Source organism: Cervus canadensis, chromosome 11, assembly GCF_019320065.1.
Source record: "Cervus canadensis isolate Bull #8, Minnesota chromosome 11, ASM1932006v1, whole genome shotgun sequence".
Classification (NCBI taxonomy): Eukaryota; Metazoa; Chordata; class Mammalia; order Artiodactyla; family Cervidae; genus Cervus; species Cervus canadensis.
Window position 1 is genome coordinate 44,573,964 of NC_057396.1, and position 15,014 is coordinate 44,588,977.

The window sequence follows — 15,014 nt, forward strand, 5'->3', positions numbered from 1 at the left end:
TCCAGAAAAATAAATGACCCAATCAAAAAATGGGCCAAAGAACTAAACAGACATTTCTCCAAAGAAGACATACAGATGGCTAACAAACACATGAAAAGATGCTCAACATCACTCATTATTAGAGAAATGCAAATCAAAACCACAATGAGGTACCATTACACACCAGTCAGGATGGCTGCTATCCAAAAGTCTACAAGCAATAAATGCTGGAGAGGCTGTGGAGAAAAGGGAACCCTCTTACACTGTTGGTGGGAATGCAAACTGGTACAGCCACTATGGAGAACAGTGTGGAGATTCCTTAAAAAACTGGAAATAGAACTGCCATATGACCCAGCAATCCCACTCCTGGGCATACACACTGAGGAAACCAGATCTGAAAGAGACACGTGCACCCCAATGTTCATCGCAGCACTGTTTATAAAAGCCAGGACATGGAAGCAACCTAGATGCCCATCAGCAGATGAATGGATAAGGAAGCTGTGGTACATATACACCATGGAATATTACTCAGCCGTCAAAAAGAATTCATTTGAACCAGTCCTAATGAGATGGATGAAACTGGAGCCCCTTATACAGAGTGAAGTAAGCCAGAAAGATAAAGAACATTACAGCATACTAACACATATATATGGAATTTAGAAAGATGGTAACGATAACCCTATATGCAAAACAGAAAAAGAGACACAGAAATACAGAACAGACTTTTGAACTCTGTGGGAGAAGGTGAGGGTGGGATGTTTCAAAAGAACAGCATGTATACTATCTATGGTGAAACAGATCACCAGCCCAGGTGGGAAGCATGAGACAAGTGCTCCGGCCTGGTGCACTGGGAAGACCCAGAGGAATCGGGTGGAGAGGGAGGTGGGAGGGGGGATCGGGATGGGGAATAAGTGTAAATCTATGGCTGATTCATATCAATGTATGACAAAACCCACTGAAATGTTGTGAAGCAATTAGCCTCCAACTAATAAAAAAATTAAAAAATAAAAAAAAAAAAAAACTTTATTGTAGTCATTACTTTCCCACCAAATCTGATAAAAGTCTGTGAATCACATGGCCAAAATTCACAATGCCTATATATTCTGATTTTTAGGTTCAGTAATATCACAATAGAAGTCATAAATTTGACAAAAGCTCTATACAGTATACTATACTAAGTGATTTACATAGATTAAGATAATTTAATCTGTATGAAAATATATGAATCCATTGCTAGTATTTCTTACATGGTGCAGTTATATAAATGGAAACATAGATGATAGATACCATGCCTTGTACCACAGAAATAGTAAGTGGCAGAATACAGATTCAAAACTAGGCAATTCAAAACCACATTCTTTAACCAATCATATTATAAGGAGTATCATAAAATAATTAAATATCATTAAAATCAAATTTAAATAATGGAAATGGAGAATATCAGGAAATTATATAGACCATTTTCTCCTTGGATATTCATAAGAACACCATTTATTGACCTCTGTTTCCTCCAATTATGGTCATGTAATGATCATATCTGAATGTTTCTTTAAGAGGATCATTATAAAATGAGTCTCTGCTTAACCCCAGTCTATCTGACCAGAAAATAAGTCTAATTGGTTTTGCTCTGCTGAAGCCCAAGACTGCTAGATTGGTGTATGCTTATAATGAATGCATATCTATACTTTCGGTAAACAAATTAGAATTTATGATCCTTTAAAAAATATCCAGTAGCCTAACTACCCCTTAACCACCCCCAAAATATAGATAGGTATAGACCTAGGTGTGAAGATATTTGCAAATGTTACAGTAAAGTAGGAAATAACTTTTTTTTTTTTAAACCCATCTTGGAGTTAAGTGACATGCCCAGGAACAGTTTATCATAGCATGAATTAATATTTCAATATGAAATTTCGGGCCTATGGACCTGGACAGAGTGAGAACATCTGAGCTGGAGAAATTGTTAGATGAATTGGCATAATGAAGGTGATAAATAAATTATCTCAAGTAGATAGAATTGCAAGCATGTTTGCATAGTTTGAGGCTGAAAAGGACTCAGGATAGAACTGTAGGGAGTACAAAATAGATGAGGGTGGAATAAGTGAAGGAGATGAAGAGACACCAACTACCAGATATAAAATGAAAAAGCACGAGGACATAAATTATAACACAGGCAATATCATTAATATTTTATAAAACTATGGTATGGTATATAATCTATAAAAATATCAACATGTCTACATTTAAGTGGACTTGAGGTTAATTTGCAAATGAGGACATCAGAAAGAAAGTCAGCTAATTGAAAGAAAACTTGTGTATATAAATTTTTTTGTATTTAGCCATGAGAGAAGAGAAAAGAGGGGAGTGAGAAGGTATCTTATCAGCAAGTTTTAGAAATGATTTCAGGGAATATTACATGTGAATGAACCCAAGAGGAATTAATTAAAATCTGTTGGGTCCCTTGTGGTTTAGTCTAGTGGCTAATACATCCCTGATTCCAAGTTCCCAACTCTGCTTTCTCCAAACATTCATTAGGGGATATTAAAATTGGTAGCTAGCAATTTTCCTCCTCAATTTGAACCAATATATTTATGCTGTACCCAAGAAAAACTCAGACTTTGCTCAGAGTTTTGTTGGACAATGAGCACACGAACATTATCTCAGGCAGAAATGGAGAAGAAGAGTGTCTGTATGCAGAGTGAAAATAAAATATGAAGAAATATTCCAGAGTTTTTCACAGGTTACATATGGCCCCAGCACCAAATGGATTAGAATGCATGACATTTACTGTGTGCTGGTGTAGAGGGGACAGATATAAAGAGGCACTGCAGAAAAGAACGCAAGGGCATGAGACTGCGATCTCAGGCAGAGGAAAGAGTTGAGCAGTCAGAAATAGTGGATGAAGAACAAACATTACTCTTCGGGTATCAGGTAAGAGCAGCGACGGCTCCCAATAGCTATTGACAAGTAAGTCCTCCTATTCCTAAATTAAAATGTAATTTTATTTTATTTATTTATTTAAAATAATAATTTAAATTTATTTATTTTAATAATTAAATTAATTTATTTAATTTAATATTTAAAAATATTCAATTATCAAGTTTTTCACAATAATCACTCCATCCCATCAGTCTTGTACTCACTTATGTACACCCACCAGCCATCCCACTGTCTATACTATCGTGTGATGCTCACATGTCAGTTCCTTACCTTTGAAAAAGTCAGATACTATGTCTATACTTAAAGGAGTCCTATTATCATTCTGATCATTTCTGAAGAAAAACTTTACCCTGATTAGAAAGGAGTCAGCCATCTGTGGGTTGGAGAGTCACTGAACTAAGCATTGGGGATCAAGCATGCCAAACTCAAAGTAGTTAATTCATTAAGCCTATTCCAGCTATTTGTCAGCCTATACACGGTTCCTGCCATGAAATGGCCTGGCTGACTTCATTCTTTCACTTGATGTTTAGCAACATAAATCACTGCTGTCCTTGCATTTACTGGTATGTCTATTGATGTTAAGTATATAGTTAGATGATACCTTAAGAGCTTGCTGACATAAAGTAACTAGCTTTACATTTGACTCTTTAAAAAAAATCTGTTCTTTCATCCTTTATTTTCTAATTAATATACTTTGCTTGAACTAAAAAAAAAAAATGACTCCTCTTCCAAGTTATCTATACTGCATTAAGAGTTAATGAACCTAAAGTGGACAAATCTCATCTTTATGGGAGCTCTGACTAGTGTGAACCCAAGAAATTAGCCTCAATTTGGCTATGTTACACATTTATTCATTTTCCCGTATCTTTCAGTCAAGAATGAGTCCTCCTGTCTCTATTATTTCTGCTGTTGATTTTCTTGAATCCCAGAGATTCCTCCTTCTGCATTAATATGTATTACGGAACTTAAACTATTTTGAGCACACAACTAATTTTAATGATTTCAGCTGAAGAAATATAAGCAAAATATAACACAGCTTTATGAGAAATATAGAAAGTAGCAAGGAACTTTGACCAGGCTTGCCACATATATGTGGATTTCAATGATCTTTTCTAAGTCTTACTTTACATTCTTTTGAAAAATCATCCAGTCTTATACAGAAGGGATAACATAAATAAGGACATTTATGCTCATTGATGTCATCTGTTTTTATATCTATTTTGTTTCATAAGAAGCCATTTAAAGTAAAATACTAACCAGAGTCTGAGAATCTGTTCATGCAAACTGTTCCTGACTTAATGACAATTCAGAATAATAGAGTGATTGAGCAGTAGCTAGAATGTACACTATGGAGGGATTCATCAAATTGATTAAAATGCAATCTACAAGCAACATAAACAAGTCTATTTTTTTTCTTTGTCCACAGGTCTGGAAAGAAAAAGAACAAGTCAGCAATTTATTCCATTACCCATGTGATGTGGTTGGTGCTACTGAGGTTGGCTGGCCATGAACATAACGTCTTATTGTGGTACACTGTTTGTGGATGCACTTCCTGAACAGTGATGTGGCTTATGAATCTGTGTTTTCCCTTCAGTTGTATGAAGGAGATGGATAATGTGATCTCAGAGTTCAGCTAAAATCAGAAAGTATGAAAACTTGGCATATAAATTGTACAATAGCACAGACTAATTTGTTCGCATCTGGAAATGCAAAGACACTATGTCCATTTCCAACATCACAGTCTTCATGCCTTCTGTGTTCACTCTAATAGGGATCCCAGGCCTAGAGTCTGTGCAGTGCTGGATTGGGATTCCATTCTGTGTCATGTATCTCATTGCTATGATCGGAAATGCCTTGCTTCTGATCATCATCAAATCGGAGCCCAGCCTGCATGAACCCATGTACATTTTCCTAGGCATGCTAGGAGTCACAGATATTGCTCTCAGCACCAGCATTGTGCCCAAAATGCTTACAATCTTCTGGTTTCATACACCAGAGATATATTTTGACTCTTGCCTGCTTCAAATGTGGCTCATTCACACATTTGAAGGCTTAGAGTCAGGCTTCCTCCTGGCCATGGCCCTGGACCGCTATGTGGCCATCTGTTATCCACTGAGACATGCTGCCATCTTCACCCCCCAGCTAGTCTCCCAAGTAGCAGCTATGGTAACACTCAGGGCTACCATTCTTGTGACCCCCACCCTAGCACTGATAAAATGCCGGTTGCACTTTTATTATACAAAAGTTATCTCCCACTGCTACTGTGAGCATATGGCCATTGTGAAACTGGCTGCAGAAGATGTCAGGATCAACAAAATCTATGGTTTGTTTGTGGCTTTTACTGTTGCAGGGCTTGACCTCACATGCATCACATTGTCCTATGTACAGATATTTATCACAGTTTTTCGTTTTCCCCAGAAGGAGGCTAGGTTGAAAGCATTCAATACCTGCATTGCTCACATCTGTGTCTTCCTCCAGTTCTACATCTTTGCCTTCTTCTCTTTCTTCACACATAGGTTTGGTTCTCACATCCCCCCTTACATCCACATCCTCTTTGCTAGCATTTACTTGCTGGTCCCTCCATTTCTCAATCCACTTGTCTATGGTGCAAAAACCAAGCAGATTCGCATTCATGTGGTAAAAATGTTCTCTTTTTAAAATCCACCATGATTTATAGTTTTGTTGCTTCCTCTTTATACAATAGTTGCTTCAAATAAAAATAAAGCAAAAGCATGTAATTTGAGATGCTTAAGTTTTCCCAAAAGTTGTCTTGTGAAATCTGCCAGGATGACAGCTAGTTCTCACATCCTCACAGCCCATGAAAAGTATCAATGAATAGGATTATGGATCCTATCAGGGTAGTGAGAATGAGAATTGTAGAAAGTGCAAACTAATGAACAACATTTCACTTCCTTTTCTTTTTTTCTTATTTTTGCTTTTTAGACTCTGGCTAAGGTTCCTCCTCTAAGAATTCTCCAGATAATTCAAAAATTATGCATTTCTCACAGAATTTAAATATACTCAAGTATTAGTGTCCTGTAGTGTCTAGGTACTCAGTGAAAACAAGTTGTCTACTCTTGTTTCTTGAAGATGTTGGCCATAAAGAGTCAGAGAAAGTGTACCTTAACATATTCTTTTTTTTTTTTTGATAGGACTTTATATTTGTAGAATTTTCTCAACAGGAAATTTTCTGCTAAAATTTCTTTCTTTCTTTTTTTTTTTTTTTTTTATTTCAACTACAGAGGGCAGGTCTTTATTCCCAATCCTGATCCCCCCTCCCACCTCCCTCTCCACCTGATTCCTCTGGGTCTTCCCAGTGCACCAGGCTGGAGCACTTGTCTCATGCATCCCACCTGGGCTGGTGATCTGTTTCACCATAGATAGTATACATGCTGTTCTTTTGAAACATCCCACCCTCACCTTCTCCCACAGAGTTCAAAAGTCTGTTCTGTATTTCTGTGTCTCTTTTTCTGTTTTGCATATAGGGTTATCGTTATCACCTTTCTAAATTCCATATATATGTGTTAGTATGCTGTAATGGTCTTTCTGGCTTACTTCACTCTGTATAATGGGCTCCAGCTTCATCCATCTCATTAGGACTGGTTCAAATGAATTCTTTTTAATGGCTGAGTAATATTCCATGGTGTATATGTACCACAGCTTCCTTATCCATTCATCTGCTGATGGGCATCTAGGTTGCTTCCATGTCCCGGCTATCATAAACAGTGCTGCGATGAACATTGGGGTGCATGTGTCTCTTTCAGATCTGGTTTCCTCAGTGTGTATGCCCAGAAGTGGGATTGCTGGGTCATATGGCAGTTCTATTTCCAGTTTTTTAAGGAATCTCCACACTGTTTTCCATAGTGGCTGTACTAGTTTGCATTCCCACCAACAGTGTAAGAGGGTTCCCTTTTCTCCACACCCTCTCCAGCATTTATTGCTTGTAGACTTTTGGATAGCAGCCATCCTGACTGGCGTGTAATGGTACCTCATTGTGGTTTTGATTTGCATTTCTCTGATAATGAGTGATGTTGAGCATCTTTTCATGTGTTTGTTAGCCATCTGTATGTCTTCTTTGGAGAAATGTCTGTTTAGTTCTCTGGCCCATTTTTTGATTGGGTCATTTATTTTTCTGGAATTGAGCTGCAGGAGTTGCTTGTATATTTTTGAGATTAATCCTTTGTCTGTTTCTTCATTTGCTATTATTTTCTCCCAATCTGAGGGCTGTCTTTTCACCTTACTTATAGTTTCCTTTGTAGTGCAAAAGCTTTTAAGTTTCATTAGGTCCCATTTGTTTAGTTTTGCTTTTATTTCCAATATTCTGGGAGGTGGGTCATAGAGGATCTTGCTGTGATTTATGTCGGAGAGTGTTTTGCCTATGTTCTCCTGTAATTTATTCTTTACCAAAAACATAAACACAAATTTTATGATGAGATAATGATGTTTAAAATTTCCATAAATTTCCAGAGTTACTCAGGAGTGACAAAAAACATGAAAACTCAGGGGTTCTATTTTACATATCAATCATTTTTCTGAGCCCTCTAAGGTTATCTTTTAATTCACTGGATTATCCAATACCTACCATATGATAAGTATTACACTAGAGAACAGTGGCATAATGGTCAATTTACACTGTGCTTCAGTTTCACGAATTTGTAATTGGTATTAATATTTTTAAGGGATTTGTTACTCAGGACTCCTCAAGAGACAAACTTTCTAGTAGACCCTGGGTATTTTCTAGTAGGAGTGACTTCAGATAGAGGACGAGATCTGATGGTGGTGATTTTTCAGGCATCAGTGGCAGGAATTGACTCTTCTGTCACTCGGTGGTGGCTTTCAGGTGAGGTAGCAAAATCCATTGAGCCTTCTGGCTATTCACAGTTCCTTAGCTAAATGTTCAGTTTGGGAACAATAATATTTGGCATGTCTCCTCCCTCTTTTTCTTCTTCTTGATAGAGAACCATCCACAGGCTTCAGATCTTTTGTGTTGACCCTCTTGGAGTGGTCTGTACTCCAATGTGGGAAAGTTGTCCTGACATTCATATCATCTTGGTTTGATGGGAAAATCAGCCTCACTTGGGATTTAGTGAGCAGGTCCATTTTGCTTTCATACTAAGCTGTATCCTTACACTTAAACAGTATAAAGATACAGATGAAAAACAAATGCGATTTCGCTAATTGTGACAACATGGATGGGCCCAGAGAATATTATGTTAGGTGAAAAACAGTAACAGAAAAAGAGATCTACTATATAATTTCATTCATATGTGGAATCAAAAAAGCATCAGAAATGTACAAACAGAACAAAACAATAACAGACTCACTCATAGATACAGAGAATAAACTGGTGATTGCCAGAGGAGATGGGTTAGGGGGCTGGATGAACTAGGTAAAGGGAATTATGAGATAGAAACATCGAGTTATAAAATGAATGCAGTCATGGGATGTAATATGCAGTGTAAGGAGTATAATCAATAGCACTTTAATAATTTTATATGGGGACAGATGATTACTAGATTTATCATGGAGGTCATTTCATTATGCATTTAAATGTCAAATCACTAAATTGTACACCAGAGTATTTATTATATGTCAATTATACTTCAATAAAAATTCAGATAACATTTGGTCTTCCATCTACCATTTCTATGTATAATTTCTAAAATTGTCCAAAATCTATACTAGAATTCTTCAAAAAACAAAATTATGAGGAGACATCAGGAAGGCACTAATTCTACACTCTCTTGTATATGCAATAGACACTAATATCAGCCTTAAAATTTCCATCCTATCATAGTAAAGAACCATAATAACACTGTTCCAGAACAGTTTCTACATCAGAGTAAGTGAAATCATTTGACTTTGAGACTTGATATTTTATGGTTTCAAATTTGCTGTTTTCAGCCAAATCCAGAGGCAAACAACTATCATTCATCTGCATACAGAAACATTGTAATCAAACAATTTCTCACAATGAGAGTCTAGATAGACTTTGACAAGACTATTTGAGATGAACTCACCCAGTGGTTAAGGAGAGTAGTCAGTCCACATGACAGGAGGTCACAGTAGAGATCAAGTTCTACCTGAATATATAATAATTGCCCATAATAGTAAAAATTTGTATATGGATGAATGAACTCTGACAGTCATAAAAACCATGAGATTCAGATCTAAACACCTGATCTGATAGTCCATCTTGACTCCATATAACTCTGAAAACTTAAGTAAGTCATAAAACTCTGATCTTCTATAGAATCATTCCTGAGATAGTGTCTCCTGAGGTATTAAAGGGTAATATACAATAATGTTTAAGTCAGGGCTTGCATTGTTCTTAAGCAGCTGTCATTAACTTTTACTTTATCTTCTGATAGTATTAGAATTCCTGTATTATTTTAGGGCCTTTACCTGTAGGAGGAGGAAACTCTTAAGGAAAGACTTGACAGACTGACTTGTTAACATTAACGTGACCATTTACTGCACACACTACCCATCCTCTGTATGCCTCCTTTCTCACTGATACACTGTGCTTCCCACAGCTATTTTTCCTACCTTCACATTATTTTTGGTGTAATAATCCTTTTCTATTAAAGTCAGATTCCCATGTAACATTTGTCATTTAATCATTGCTTTGTCTATTTGTTGAACTCCTGAGACCAACTGCTTTTTTCAATGCATATCCCTACACAGTGCTGAGGTAAGAGGAAAAACCACAAAGATTCATATCACTTACTTTCACATAAAAACAAATTTAATACTTAAAAAGGCCTCATATCTAAATGTTTACACTTCTAACCCACTTTTGTAAAAATACTAAGGACAAAGGGAAATATTTCCACCAAAATAAGTAATGAGAAGCAAAATCTTCAAGTATTTAAGTAAAATTTAAAATTTTAAATTCTCATTAAGGTGGCAAAAGCCTTTGAATTTAGTTATTTCTAAGGGCAACTCTGTTACTTTGGTGGGTGGTTGACACTCTGATACACATTGTTTTTTTCCTGTTTGCTGATATCAATCAGCTGACCTGAATCACCTCGGGCCCAGCTGGGAAAAGATGCACAGAACCAGTTCTCCTAATGCACAGTGAGCTAGCCTCACAGGTAAATGTCCTCAATGCTACACTATTTCAAGGATGGATTATGGATAAGATGGGGTCAGAGCGTTTGTCAGTGAAAACAGAACATGACTATGAAACAGGGCCAGACCCAATTACACAGAACAAAACCAGTGTGACTTTAAGAAAAATCACACTGGCCCTCAGGTAAACACAAATAACACACAGTCTTGTGAGACTTTTCCTTGTATGAAAAAAAGAAGGGGAGATTTTCCCCTTAATTTTCTAGCTTCTAAATCTTAAAATCCTTTATATAAGGCACACTCTTTTGTTCCTTAACTCAACTAAATAAATACCTGCCATGAACAATAGATCCCAATAGGAAGTTACTATAGATACTGTGAAAGGTATTAAAATCCTTTAAAATGTACATCAACATTTCATGAGGATTCTGAGCATAACTGAGGCAATTGGATGAGGGCTGGTTGGATACAGGAAAGATTTGTTTCAACAAATTCACATGGAAGATGCTCAGAAAGTGACAGATGACTGAGGTTCTGAGGTGAAATTTCACAAGTCAGCATCTTTCAAAGGCCTAAAATTTAAAAATGAGTGCTTCTCAGATTGAAATTAGATTATAGAAATATTCCTTTTTTCTCAGTCAGCAGGTCTATACTGAGTAATCCATATGTCTCAAGAAGTTTTTATGTTCCTATATTGGTTTATCATTTTTGTAAATAAGTGCCATTGACTTGTTTTGTCCTCTCTTGGGGCACTGTGTTCTTTTAGGAATTTTTAAAAGGAGAATCATTTTGTTCCCAGTTCCAAAGTGAAAGCAAAGTTTAAGAGTTTCTTTTTTAGAGACACAAACACTGTTACATAATGAATCTTGTATATTTGAACCATAAGATGCTTTTCTTTTTTTCACCCTTTACGTAGGTGAACCTAAAAACTCACCAAGAATTTGTGAAAACCAATTGTGCAGGTACACCATGTACTATGAAATATTCATCTTCACTAGCTGAAACAGCAAAAAGTTTCCAACTCTATTACTTCTATGGGTATTACCACAGGTGATATCTGGTGAGTCTTTGGGCTTGAAACTGCACTGAGTGTGGGGAAATCGAGAACACATATACCATGTGATCCAATAAAATGCCAAGATGATTTTAAAATATCTGTAGAATCTTACAATTCAGTTGAGCGTTCAAACATTAGGATGACTTAGTCTCCTGATTTCCAGAATATTTCTAAATCAGTTAATGACGTAATGGGTGTTACATTTTAATGAGGTTGACAACTGGGAGGACCTCTAGAGAATATTCTGGGCACATAAATGGATGAAAAGCTTATTTGTTAACAGGTTAGCAAATAATACCCATATAGACCAGGAAAGATTCACAGGGAATGAGGACTTCAAGTCATTCATGTGACATGCTCCTCAGGTATCTAAAGTTATGGAAAGGATAGGATGAACTTCTATGGATTAACATCTGGCATTTAGTGACAGAAAAATACATTTTATATATTTTAAAAATTATTTACATGAACTGTCATTGATTCCTTGTAATTGCATTAGAATATATTTCTATCTGTGAACATTGTTTTAGCAAGAAAAAAATACAGACAATTTGAAGTTAAGTTCTATAACTGGCTATAGAGTGTGCAAACTAAGTAGTGGCATCCAGGATTTCAACTCTCTTGACTGATTTCAGATCCTGTGCAATAAATCATCATGATCCATGGTTGAGGGTATTTTTGGAAGATAGATTCTGGATTTTTATGAAAAATTAAGGAGACATTTTGGTACTCAATGTAAAGACAGTCGATGTGATATTTGGAGCTCCTGCCATGTGGCAAGCTATCTCAGAAAACACAGTTCTCTATCACTGGAGGACTTGAGCTCAATGGGGGAATATCAGAGAATTCATAGAGGGAGAATATTTGTGAGGTGTTTGTAGTTTGGATTTAAATCCCCCAAATTCCTGAAAACTTTTATTGTAATTAATCTGAGTAGAATTGGAGCTGTAACACTAGTGTTTCAAGGTTTATTCTGCACATGAGATAATGTTTCCATGGCCTATGATTTTAAGAAAGGAAGGTATCTTTCTTCCCTCTTTTAAACATATAGATGGATGTAGTCTACCTTGTCTTTTGAACATTAGTGCTATAATTCTTAAATCCAAAACATTTTTATCCTCATTTCTCTCAATTTCCCAATGTTAAGTAATTAAGCCTCACGTAGTCTGCTTCTTTGTTACTCCTCTGGTACTGTGACACCATTCACTTACTACCACATGTATCTTCCTATCTTATTTCCTTATGCTTAGCTTTCATCCTTTTAAGCCATTCATCAAGATGCTATCAAATTGAACTTTTAAAAGCTAAAGAACTCACTTGCCACCTGAAATTTTGAAAGTATGCTTACAATAGTAACTTTACATTTGATATTCTTCCTGTTTCAATACCTTCTACAATCATCATTTCTGCTTAAGACTCAATTTTTCTGTGAAGGCTATTAATTGATTCACAATTTCACCATTTCATTTATGTAATTTTGTACTAATTCTTTCTTTTTGAAATATCCTTCCCAATGTTTAGACTCTAGAATAACAGTTAACTACCAGGAGTGATGTGCCTCACCTCCCATATCTAGGGGATACTAGACAATATCGGAAGACATTTTTGTTCATCATGTCAGGAGAAGGCAGCTGTCATCTAATGGGTAGGATCTAAGAATGCTGCTAAAATTTCTACAGCATAGAAAGTTGGCCCACAACACAAAATTTATCTGATCTGAATTACCAATTTTGCTGTGAATGAGACTCAGCCCTAGAAGAATATCAGTTAAGTAAGGTAAAAAACATAATTTAAAACATTTAAATATCTTATTAGATTAATTACATGTTTATATGTATATTTGTTGTTTAGTCATTAAATAGTGCCCAGTTTTTTTTTAAGCCTGTCAACTGTAGCCCACTAGAATCCTCTGTCCATGGGATTTTTCAGGCAAGAATACTGGAATGGACTGGTATTTTCTCTAGGGGAGCATCTCAATCCAGGGATCGGACACACATTTCCTGTATTAGCAGACATATTCTTTACTACTGAGCAACATATTACAGGTATATATATGTACATTAATTAATTATATATGTGTGTGTGTTTAACTAAATATTTTATACTACTTTTGAATCCTAAGCATTCAACAGAGATAGAAAATTAGAAAAGAGTAGTCAAAATAGAAACAATAAGATATAGATTTCATCATATATATATATGTATATATATCTGCTTTATCCATTTATTTATTGACAGGTACTAAGGTTATTTCCATATCTTGACTGTTATAAATATTGCTTCAGTAAACAAGGATGTGCTAGGTGTGCATGTATCTCATCAACATCATGTTTTTACTTCCTTTAGACATACACACAAATGTGGACTTATTGGGTCACATGGTAGAAATTTTTCTGAATTTTTTAGGAACTTCCAAATTGTTTTTCATAGGCTAAACAAATTTGCATATTCACAAAAACTGTGCAAAGCTTCCCTATTCTCTCCATCTTTACTGACACTTGTTATCTGTTGTTGGAAGCTCTTTTATTGATGGAAGATCTTTTAGAAGATGTGAGGTGATATCTATGATTTTGACTTGCATTTTCTGAATAATTAGTTTATTCAGCCATGAGAAAAAAGAAAATGAATTTCTTCATTCATTCCAGGGAATTGAATCGGGTGTCTTACTGGTGATGGCCCTAGACCACTATGTGGCCATCTGTAACTCCTTGAGACATGTCAATGTCGTCTGCCAACAACTCAACTCACATTAGAGTTGGGGTGACACTCAGGGCTACCATTCTTATAGCACCATGCACAGAGCTTATCAAATATTGACAAATTCTGCTGAACAGCAGTCATCTCCCATGCTAATCGTGAGCACATGGCCGTTGTGAAACTGGCTACAGATGATGTAAGGATCAACAAGATACATGGTCTATTTGTTGCCTTCTGTATCTTAGGATTTGACATAATCTTTATGTTGTTTTATATTCAAATCTTTATCACTATCTTTCAATCTTTCCTGAAGGCAAGGAAGATAAGCAAGTAAAGGCAAGATTCAAAGCCTTTACAATATTCATTGCCCAAATTTGTGTCTTCCTACAGCTCTATCTCCTTGCCTTTTCTTTCTTCACACACAGGTTTGGTTTTTATACACTGCTATATGTTCATATCCTTTTATCTAAACTTTACCTGTAGTTCCACCTTTTATCAACCCAATCATCTATGGAGTGAAGACCAAACAAGTCTGTGACCATGTATTGACAGTATTTGTATACCCCGAATATCTTGATCACAGTGGATCTTTCTAAAGAGAATTTAGGTTAGTTCTAAGTAGAAATTTCAATATGATAAAAGATAGATACTGTACAAACTTCTATGCTCAAAAAATACTTTAAATCTCAGATGGTCATAATTGAAGGGGATATTTACAAGTCATCAAATACTAAAAACTTTAGCTTACTACTCTTAGAAGAAGTAAAATTCATTTAGGTTCATACTTTGAATGGTTGCCATTATTCTTCTGGTTTTAGAGTGGACTTCCCTTGTGGCTCAGCTGGTCAAGAATCTGCCACCAATGAGGAGTCCTGGGTTCAATCCCTGGGTTGGGAAGATCCCCTGGAGAAGGGAAAGGCTACCCACTCCAGTATTCTGGCATGGAGAATTCCACGGATTGTATAGTCCATGGGGTCACAGAGTCAGACACAGCTGAGCGACTTTCATTTTCACTTGGGGCTTCCCTCCTAACTCAGTTGGTAAAGAATCCACCTGCAATGCAGGAGACACTGGTTAGATTCCTGGGTCGGGAAGATCCGCTGGAGAAGGAATAGGTTACCCACTCCAATATTCTTGGGCTTCCATTGTGGCTCAGCTGGTAAAGAATCCCCCTGCAATGCAGGAGACCTGGGTTCGATCCCTGGGTTGGTAAGATCCCCTGGAGAAAGGAAAGGCTATCCCCTCTAGTATTCTGGCTTAGAGAATT

General features: G+C 36.3%; 1 protein-coding gene and 1 pseudogene across 2 annotated transcripts; both read left to right on the forward strand.

Moving 5' to 3' along the window:
• The first annotated feature begins 4,638 nt into the window (after nt 1-4,638).
• On the forward strand, nt 4,639-9,106 carry LOC122450146 (olfactory receptor 52A1-like). 2 transcript variants are annotated; one of them, XM_043482335.1, is made up of 2 exons: nt 4,639-5,564; nt 9,082-9,106. In XM_043482335.1, exons 1-2 carry the CDS (start codon nt 4,639-4,641, stop codon nt 9,104-9,106), a joined length of 951 nt encoding a protein of 316 aa, XP_043338270.1. The 2 variants fall into 2 exon arrangements, with proteins under 2 accessions (XP_043338270.1, XP_043338271.1); XM_043482336.1 differs by lacking the exon at nt 9,082-9,106 and having other exon boundaries at nt 4,639-5,577.
• Nucleotides 9,107-10,064: 958 nt separating this feature from the next.
• Nucleotides 10,065-14,343, forward strand: LOC122449284 (annotated as a pseudogene).
• The last annotated feature ends 671 nt before the right edge of the window (nt 14,344-15,014 follow it).

Excerpts from the sequence above, each read along its gene's own strand:
- LOC122450146 (XM_043482335.1), top strand. The coding sequence starts at position 4,639 with ATGTCCATTTCCAACATCACAGTCTTCATGCCTTCTGTGTTCACTCTA. Across the intron at positions 5,565-9,081 it reads CGCATTCATGTGGTAAAAAT|ATTCAGATCTAAACACCTGA; the intron begins GTTCTCTTTTTA and ends AAAAACCATGAG.